General features: G+C 34.9%; 2 protein-coding genes across 4 annotated transcripts in view; both read right to left on the bottom strand.

The window, feature by feature from the left end:
• Positions 1 to 4,423: 4,423 nt before the first annotated feature.
• On the bottom strand, positions 4,424 to 8,690 carry LOC107878892 (uncharacterized protein At4g15545; the record flags this gene model as incomplete). Of its 3 annotated transcripts, none has more annotated exon segments than XM_016726061.2 (9): positions 4,424 to 5,232; positions 5,343 to 5,421; positions 5,505 to 5,550; positions 5,840 to 6,094; positions 6,189 to 6,260; positions 6,399 to 6,459; positions 6,715 to 6,768; positions 8,179 to 8,247; positions 8,343 to 8,690. In XM_016726061.2, coding segments are annotated over 9 exon segments (1,077 nt in total), but the record flags the coding sequence as incomplete, so codon positions are not given.
• Positions 8,691 to 9,344: 654 nt separating this feature from the next.
• The window catches only part of LOC107878891 (protein unc-45 homolog A), a 7,205-nt gene continuing 5,804 nt past the window's right edge, over positions 9,345 to 10,745 (bottom strand). The window contains exon 3 of the mRNA XM_016726059.2: positions 9,345 to 10,277. Within this exon, the coding sequence (XP_016581545.1) occupies positions 9,867 to 10,277 (411 nt within the window). The 3' untranslated portion in view covers positions 9,345 to 9,866. The remainder of the gene's footprint in view (positions 10,278 to 10,745) is intronic.

The raw sequence follows: 10,745 nt of genomic DNA on the forward strand, positions 1-10,745 counted from the left end.
GGATAGAGGATGGACTAAGAAAAAATTTTGAAATACTTTTTAAAACAATTGAATTTTAGGGGTGGGGGTGGAGGTAGGAGTAGGGGTAGGGATAGGGGTAGGGGTGGGGTAGGGGTAGGGGATAGACTAAGAAAAATTTTTGAAATACTTTTTAAAACAATTGAATTTTGGAGGTGAGGGTGGGGTGGGGGCGGGGGTGAGGGTAGGGGTAGGGTGGGGTGAGGGTAGGGGTGGTGTCGGGGTGATAGGGTATTGGGGGCGGGGGCGGGTTAGATGATTTTGAGAATTGTATAAATATTTCAACTTGTTAAATTTTGTTAATTTATTTAGGGAAAAAACATCATTTTCACCCCATACTATATAAGAAAAGTCTAAGTCACACCTAAATTATATAAGTGACCTATTAGACACCTTAACTATATAAAAGTGATATTATTATCTCCCTGCGACCTCCATTCTAAGGCGCGTGTGTTACACGTATTTTAGGCGCATCCAGCCTATTAAATAACAAAGGTAAACGGCTAAAAATATTAAGGGAAAAGACATTGTTTCCACTTCAAACTATAGTCAAAAATTTGAATTCACACCTAAACTATATAAGTGACCTATTACACACCTTAACTATAAAAAAGTGATAACTTTTACTGACGTGGTGCTGACGTGGCTACGCGTGTAAAACACTACACCACATGTAAGTGGTGGTAGCCTGACAGGGTGTAAATAGTTTTACTTTTTTATAGTTTAGGTATGCAATAGATCACTAGTATAATTTAGGTGTGGCTTCGACTTTTTGGATATAATTTGAGATGGAAATGATGTCTTTTCCCATTTATTTATCCACGAACAGTAAAAATTTTGTTCGTGCTTCATGCATTATAAGGTGTAGTTATAATTCTAAATGTCTTGTTAAAGCTTTCTGTTAATAAGGAACATCTACATAAACTTAATAAAAATTCAATTAAGGTGTTATTGTGCAAAAGGTGGCCGGTAGAGATATATAATGGGAAAAATAAAAAGAATAAATTAAATGTAATTAGTGGGTGACTTGGGCAAATGTATGGGTATGTATAAGACATCATTTCCTTCCCATACTATATAAGAAAAGTTGAAGTCACACCTAAACTATATAAGTGACTTATTACACACCTTAATTATATAAAAGTGATATTATTACCTCCCCGCAACCCCTATTCTAAGGCGCGTATATTACACTTATTTTAGGCGTGTCCAACCTATTAAATAACAAAGGTAAACGGCTAAAAATATTAAGGGAAAAACATCATTTTCACCCCAAACTATAGTCGAAAAGTCGAATCCACACCTAAACTATATAAGTGACGTATTACACACTTTAACTATAAAAAAAGTGATACTTTTTACTCTCTAGATCTGACGTGGAAAATACATAATTATTTAAATAAAAATTGGCGCATTTAAATTAAAAATTAATGCAAAAAAAAAAAATACTCCTCCCCCCGATCCCCAGCATCCATCTCCCCACCCCCGCCCCCAAACAATCCATTTCCCCACCCCCACCCCCAAACAATCATCTTCTTCATCATCCCCACCCCGAAACTCCAACCCCAACCCCAAACCATCTTCTTCTTCATTACCCCACCCCAACCAACACAGTTTCTTCATCACCCTACCTCTAAATTCCAACCCCATCTCCAAATAACACAATTCATCCTCCACCTTCATCGAATCAATGTCAATTTCATAATGAACAAAATTAAATTGTAGTTGATGTTTAAACGGGCAAAACCAAAGTATATAAAAAAATATATATAAAATTTTGTAGCAAAGATATTTTTTGGTGAATTCTCATCGGAAAAGTCGGATTCATCGTCGACTTTCTCCTCTGTGTCTGTTAATTATTAATCGATCCAAAAATGGAACTTGCTACCATATTAGTTTTTTTTTTTTTTTTTGAAATTATAGCTGAAAAACAAATAGAAAAAGTACGGAGATGTGTTGGTCATTACCATTTAAAACACAGAGGCCAATAGTTGAGTGACCATTTTTTGAAACAATAATGGCCATTTTTTATTTTTTTTGCATTAATTTTTAATTTAAATGCACCAATTTTTATTTAAATAATTATGTATTTTCCACGTTAGATCCAGGGAGTAAAAAGTATCACTTTTTTATAGTTAAAGTGTGTAATATGTCACTTATATAGTTTAAGTGTGGATTCGACTTTTAGACTATAGTTTGAGGTGAAAACGATGCCTTTTCCCTTATCGTATATTAACATGAAATGGTAAATTTCAAATCTCAAATCCGTTGTACACATACTTAGTAGTGTTGAAAAGGAATCGGCGATGAGGCAACTTAAAAAACAGAAAGGTGAAAAGAGAGGGGAGGTCTCATGTGGTAATTACTATTCAGATGCTGTTGAAAAGCTTAGCACTAAATTTGCTTCTAAGTAGTGAAAGATCTGACCTATATTTTGTAGCCTTAGAATCTAACACATGGGTCTAGAACAAGATTTGTGAACGTACAATATATACCTATCATCATGCACAATTATCTTTTTTATATGCTTTTGGTTTTGCATTTCATTTACTTACTGTACAAGTATTCATGACCTCTTTTTTTTTTTTTTTTTTAACATCATCCAATTAACTTGCATGGAATTAGACTAAGGTATCAGCAGTTGTTTTCTTTCTTTCTAATACGTCTGAATTATAATACACATTCAATTTGAATATTAAAATGTATTGAAATTTGATAAAGCATCTTAATATTCAGATCTGTATTATACTAAAAATAGCGAATAATAGTCATGATAATTGTGGTGATTGATAATAGTAACATGTATAGGTAATGGTGGTGGTGATGACTTATAGCGATAATTGACTATATATATAGTGGTGATGATTGTAAATGATCATGGCTAGTGATGATGGAGACTACTAATTGTGGTGATTGGAGCAGCGATGGACATTATGCCTAAGTATGATGATTGTTGATAATATTGAGAGAGAGTGAGCACTTAGTGATGATAATGAAAAAGTAGAGATGAAATTAGTCAATCTTTGAACGAACATCATCTTAATTAATGATATTATAAGATTTTTTAAATAGATCTTAATCATTTCAACCTATTTATCTATCAAGTGGCTGTAAAATAAAATTTTTAAAATAGAAGCACTTATTGGATGCAAAGATATGATGAGATCTAAGTCATCTCTAGATCTATGCGCTAATATATACTGCTAGGGTAACAGTTGTCATATAATGTGTCCAAGTAAAACTAACACTCAAATAGTTAAAAAGGAGGAAGCAATAACATGTGTATGTAATCTTAGAAAAGAATCAAAATTGATATAAGAATTTGTTCTCAATACCAAAATAATAAGAAAAGAGAAAAAACAAAATATAAAAGACAAGAGAGGGAAAAATGTTCTCTCTTTAATTACCAGCGACCAGCCTATTTTCCGCAGAACGCATGCAGTTAAAAAAATTCTGATACCAAAATTGAGAAAAAGTGTTAAGTATCAGGTGCTAGGTTTTCAGAACTTACAATCCTATAGATAGAAAGAAAATAAAAGACAATCTCAATTAGAACAAGTTGAAAATGGGACCAGTTAAGTTCCAAATTGCCTAGCCATATATATGCTCTATGAGTAAATCCATTGTCTCATAGTTACGTTATTCATTATTCATTCAATCATGTAGTACAAACAAAAGCCATTCAATCTTAGCTACTCAAGAGAATTATCAGACCCACCAAGGATTTGATCCCTCTTGATTTGACTCTTTGACTAGTTTTTGTTCCTCTTTGGTTCCAATCCTAGCCGTAAATGATGAATACTAGGCATTGAGCATAAATAACTTATTTATGATTACTTACCGATCTTATATCAAAGAAAATACTAAGTCTTTTTCTTCGACCATCTCTTAGGACCTTAGTCCCGCCTATGGGGTCAAATTAATACGTCCCATCACTACTTATTGATATGTTTTTATTCTTTGAACATGAGAAAAAAAAAAAAAAAAAAAAGAGATAAAATGGCTGCGGATTTTGGGTTATCGTAAAAGAGTACCACCTTTCTATTGGTAAATGAAAAGAAGATCAACAAATATCGTACAACAGTATTCTTGTTTCAACATGTCACTAGCTTTTGTTCTCTCTCTTTAACAAAGCAATATTGAGAATCTTACATACTTCGTTTTGTTGATTTGTCCAAACTTTGATCCACGCATGATTATCCTCTTGTGAAAAAGGATAGGATCAACTGCTTTTCAAGTCCACATGCAACTACGCTAACTCTTTCATTTCATTAGCTCTTAAGCTTGGGATTGAATTATATTTGAATTTCAATTTTCTGTGTTTTCGATTAGCAAGCAGTCTTATTGCTTGAAAGCGCACACAACACAGTTAGAGAGTTCGAGTTTATTCCAACGAAAGAGAGGAGAAAACAAATTTGACAAGTACCAACCTGTGATAAAACTGCAAATTCAGTTACCTATTTTGACACCGACAGTGTATCAACTTAAATTCTTACAGTAGATGGAACTACAACATCATAGTTCTGGATGCTACGTATCAACAGTATACACGTCAATTTACATACTGATGATGTCTGCATGATATCAGTAGTGCCAATACTGCAGATACTCATTTCTCAACAGAAGAGAGTTGCAAGCTGCTAACAATTTAGTAGAACAAATACATACCCATGCGCCGTTGCAAATGAAAGAGAGCGAGCAGCATCTCAGCAACAGATCGATGGAAATCCAACTCACTAGTTGATTCAACTGTCGTCTGCTGTGGCACCACTCGCTCCTCTCAGATATGCCACACTTTATGGTGAAAATCGTAAGTGAGAAAATGAAATGAGAGAAAAAGAAAGGAATAATTTACAGAAAAATTTAACTTGAGATCACTGACTCGCCAGCTAGCATAATTTTCACCAATCTCAATTGTTTAAATTTTTTTGAATTTCTAGAACGTTGCAGCTCAAAAGTTTACTCAGCTGATGTTTAGTGATGATCCTGAACCTCAAGAGTTTCACATGTCCGTTGCTCAACTTTAGACACATGCAAAACAACAGCCACTAAGCAAGACTCTTGTTAAATGTTTAAGCTACCATAAGATTGGGAAATACACAACCAAGATTTTCTGTACTTTCAACGAACACCGCGGTTAAGCATCCCTTGGAATGATAGATAGAGATCTTTGTTATCCATTCCAAAAATTTCTTCTGCTTTTTTCAGAGTTTCCTGAAATATTAAAATGGGCAAAATGGAAAAGCAGTAAAACATTTAGAAACTGAACTAAACAAATACAAGGTAATCGTAGGATATTTTAATAACTTGATTATATTCATCACCTCACGAGATTGCTTTTGAGCATTTAATTCCTTTATGTTTGCTAGAAACGCACTGAACTGCTCATAAGATAGACGAATCCTGAATCAACGCATGCTGATCATCAGGTGAAAGAACTTTTACTCGAAAAAATTAAAAAGAACAAAAGTCAAAAACAAGGATACCTGGCTTGACGAAAGAATTCCTTCCCATCAACTCGAGGAGTTTGAGCTTACAATTCACACATATGAACAAATCAATATTTAGTAGTACAATAATTTGCCAAAATGGAAACAAAATCCGCCAAAAAAAGCAGTTGAATGTGCTGTTACACACATATGGAATCATTCTTACATTTAAGAAAAATTGTGTATATAGTGTAAATAGTGGACACAACACAAGTTTGCATCTCATATCAAGAATGATTCCTATGTGTATAACTGAACTGCAGAGCTTAAGCAGTAATATTTGCATAGTTTATACAAGGAAATTGGAAAACAAAAAGGCAGCTCTTGGAAACCTGGTTTTGGCCGTGCCCTTGGAGGAGAGTTAGCTGCTGAGGACTGTTGACTCGAAGGATAGAATGATGACACTGAAACTCGGCGTTGAAATTGAGGGATTGTTGGAGAGGTGCTGCCAGATGTCCTCTGAGGAGATACTGCAGCAGAATATCCTCTCGGGGATACACTAGCGGAAGTTATTTTTGGCGCGTCACTTGGAGTAAGCAGCGGTGATAGGTAGGGGCTGGAAAATCTTTGCAAAGCTTGCTTTGAGGCTAGATCCAACCAAAAAAGAATAATAATAATAATAATTAAACAGCTTTCTCAACATTCTAATATTATTATGTAAGAAAATGTAGAGTTAAATACCAGCACCACTACTTCCTCTGCCGTCCACAGAACCACCGAAAGAATGATGCGCTGTGTAGCCATTCACCTCCTCTGCATGATAGAATTATCAAGACCAAATTCAGAACATGAGGTCTCCATAGCTTGAAGCAGCTAAAGTTAGATGACATCTTGAACATGAAAAGAAAACAAATTCAATGAAGGACTAATAAAGTCAAATGGTGAAGTTACCTTTCAAAGGATATGACTTGTGAACAGATTGATCATAAGTGCCAATGTCAACAGTTTCGGCCTGCTGCCATGGTAAAGAAACAAAGATATATCACCAGTCGATAAAGAAAGAGGAAAATTTTTAAGACGAACAAAACCTCTAAAAAGAAAAGATTGAGCCTCAAGTTTTTGCACTGTCCTAAATGTCAAGTGGAAACAAGGTTCATTCTTGTTCAGAATTTTAAAGATCATAACCAATTATTTTTGCAATTTTTGGTTACCCTCTTAATGATATTCTCAAAAGAAATGCCAAAAAATGAATATTATGTAATCTTACAGATGAGTCATCATCACTCAAAGACTGCATCAACTGTCTTTTAAAGGTCTCCAGCTGTTTAAACAAAAAAGGAAGTAAGTTTATGCAGTTGAAATGAAAATAGTAGATGAATAATGACTATGATTTTCCACTTTCAATATTCTTTCCCTAAAAGGATAACAAGAATACTATCCAATAATAGGAAAAAGCACTGTGAAGGAACCGAAAGCATATAAAGCAGAAAAGATAAGCCTCTGCTTATTTTTATTTCTTTTCTTCTTGGAAGAGTAGTTTAGCAGCTATCAGATAGCAAACACGATTCAATTTAGAGTACTATGTATGACTATATTAGGGAACACTTCACAATCACTAGCAGTATTTAACAAGTATAATGACAATTTTAGCTGAAATAAAAGGAAAAGATTCATCTTTTCCAGTTTTCTTTCTTTTTGATAAAGGTAGAGTCTCCCCTTCCCTGTTATAATGTCAAATAACGCTATAACACACAAACCATGTGCTTTATTATTACATTGCCATCAACCATCCAAGGAAGGTACAATTATCATGAAATGAGCTCTACTCAAACATTTACATGAACTTCTTAGATAGCAGTTTCCTTGGTTGTATTTCATATAAACAGGAGCGAATCAATCCAATTGCTGAAGCTTTTCATTTGAATATCACGAACAAAACAAAGCATAGATGCCCACCCCAAATCTCGGGTTTATAAATAAACACCAAGAACATATTAAACCAAACTTTGTGCTCAGAGACATGTAGTCAAGCATTTGGTTTAGAGCAAATGGTCATCTCCAGGAGACTCAAAAGGATGAATTAGAAGTAGGTATAGAATGCAAATTAGCACGTTTTCATTTTTATTTGGCACTAAGAATGATGATTGTGAAGGGGAGCCTTGGAGTAACTGGTAAAGTTGTTGTCATGTGACCAAGAGGTCATGGGTTCAAGCCTTGAAAACAACCTCTGGCAGAAATGCAAGGTAAGGCTGCGTACGATACACCCTTGTGGTGGGGCCCTTCCCCGGACACCGCGCATAGCGGTAGCTTTAGTACACTGGGCTGCCCTTTTTTTTACTAAGAATGATGATTGTGAAATCGCTTAATTTTCTCAAATCAACAATCCAAGTAGTAAAATTTCAGCTTAATTTCAATCCCAGACACAGAGAACATATACTTCCACAAATGTTAAAGATAGTGCTCTTTTCCTTCAAGATTTCCATGATGATAAAATTTAAGTACTATTAAATAATATTCAGTGACTTCAACCTAGTAAGAGTAACTTTACAACAACAAAGAAAACATATTATACTAGACTGCTGATGAAGTAATCATCCAAATCAGCAATTGAAAGTAAAGCCAAAAATCAAAACCAAATAGACTAGAACAACCTAAAACAAAAACCATGATCCATTAAACAAAACAATTCCAAACTTCACCATAAGAATTTGAAAAAGCATAAAAATATAACCTTTGTTAAGTCGCGAGCAAGCTTCTTTGCAGTAAAAAACAAATCATCTCTCTCCTTGGACATCTTCATCTTTGGATTCCCAAAAAAAGTAACAACGAAAAAATCAATTCCCTTCAAATGGAAACGAAAAGCAAAAGCTACTATTTACATATTTTCAGTAATACATTATCTTGGAGAGTGACGTTCAATCGCAATTCGGCTTCGCGACACGCTTGTTCCAGCTGAGAGACCTTATCTTCGAGGTTTACTATGACCCGATCCTTTCCATTGAGATTGTGTCGGAGCCTGCTAATTTCACACTCAAGGTTTGTAACGCGAGAAGCGATTGCCATGGAGGTGATTTTTCGGGCAAGGTCTAATTGTTCGTATGGGTCGGTCGGAATAACTGAAAGTATTTCATCGGAAAGGTTAAAGTCCGGCCCGGCACTCCGATTGCTTCCGATGCTGATGTTCTCCGACATTTCGAGAATTTCCAAACCCCAATTTTGGAAATGGGAAGAATGAGCTACGCACGAAGATTATTATGTATCTCTTTTTTTTTGGGTTTTGTTTTCTCTATTTATAGTGGGTCATCTGGGTTTGAAATTTTGTAAAATATTGGGTTTCCCTCCAAAGGGCTTGAGGTCGTTTTCTGTTTGGGCCCCTATTGGGCCAGGCCGCAATTTACCGTCTATGTCGTTTTATTACACTAGAAGACAAGTTAATAAGGATTTTTGGCTAAATGTTTGGACAAATGAGACGAGCTATGATATTAACCTATATTAAATTTCAGAGGAAATGTAACTTTTGACATTGTATTTGTAGTAAAAAGTTTAATGAAAATTATTGCGAATGTAGTAACTATAACAAGCTATGTGAATTTAGTAACGAAAACAAGTTGTGAATCCAGTTTAAGTTCAAGACATTCAAACTTCAAATTCTGATTTTAGTAACTAAAACAAGTTGTAAATCCAGTGTCAAAGCTTCTAACTTCAAATTCTATTTTTACCTCTGCATGAAAAGAAGTAGGTGTATTTGAACGTTACTACTGAATTTCAATTAGCTCGCGCTTACAACAACATACCCAAATTATTTTACTATATTCAATATTGTCAAAACAGAAAAGAAAATCATAAAATTAACAACTACTTAAAATATTTTGAAACCCTAACAAAAAGAAGTCGTCATAATCCAAAGGTGACTGCAGAGATTACTAGTAATTTAATGGGAAGAATTTTGATCCATTATCAATACAAAATATGAATCATTAACAAATATGTATCCCCTAAAAAGGAAAAGGAAAAGGAAATGTACGTTCCTCTTCCTACTTCTGACAATTGATCTAATGGAGAAACGGGCTATGCCACCAAAGTGAACTGTACAGCCAGCACCCTGGACATCAGTTCTCCTGACACGGGAAACAATCAAAATAGCACCGCCATAGAATCATAGTAACACTGCCAGACCTCACTCTGGCCAGAGGATATCTAAGTTTCTGTTGCTCTATCACTTCACATAAAATGTACATTGTTTCTATCCTCACAAGTATAAGGAACTATCAACATGATCTAGAGCTTCCACACATGATGCTGAATGAAACAAAGCTACCATCATTTCTAAGCCCAGTAGACTTTCAGCTCTCTTCATATGAAACAATAAAGAATGGTATGGCACAAATCATGCAATTTGCATTAAATACTTTCTTCCTCTTACTTAACAGCTCGCACACCAATAGTTTTAACACGGAATCTATACTGAGGTTGAGAATCGTCATCATCGTCGTCATCATCGTCATCTTCACTAGACTCATCTTCAACCTTATCCCATTTAGAGTAGTCAAGCCGTGAATGTCCTTTTGGCTGTGGAATTGCTTTCCAGCTAGAAGCCTGTTGTTCAGACGATTCGATTTTCTGAACATCACCCACTTCAGTTGTCTGTTTGACACTTCCAGACTCAGCTTTTCTTGTGGTTACTTCCTCAGAAGCTCTGTCGTCTTCTCCTACATCAACTTCATCGGTTTCTTTATTAGTACATCGTTCTTTCCAATCTACCTTTAAGTCATCATCTTCGTCCTCATCTTCTTCAAGCTCTGCTTCAGCTTCAGGTATTGGAGCAAGTGACTTTCCTTAAACAAAGAAGAAACATCACTAAATTACCATCTATTAAAAGGGTCGGATGGATAAGGAAAACAATCTTGTTTACTTCGAACACTTTTGGCATAGAAACGAAGAATCATGAAACCACTACTCAATATGAGCACTTAAATTGGACTCTATGGTGACTCAATTACAAAGAAGGTAAGAAAATCAGAATATAATGAGAGTCGATTCATTTGCTTGACCAATTTATGCCCAAAAGTCTCTCCTAATTTGGTTGTTATTGATTTCCCCCAAGAATTTGTTGAATATTAAACAAAAAAGCTGACAGAAAAATTGATGGAAAATCAGAGAACTAATCCTTTATTGATGCAAGTAACCTGTATATATAGGCTTACAAACGTATAAGCAAGTCATCGCTTATTACTAGGTTATCGCTTATTACTAGGACTCAACTTACTCCTAACCAATAACTAATAGACCTGCAATTTG

Source organism: Capsicum annuum, chromosome 7 (assembly GCF_002878395.1).
Source record: "Capsicum annuum cultivar UCD-10X-F1 chromosome 7, UCD10Xv1.1, whole genome shotgun sequence".
Lineage (NCBI taxonomy): Eukaryota > Viridiplantae > Streptophyta > Magnoliopsida > Solanales > Solanaceae > Capsicum > Capsicum annuum.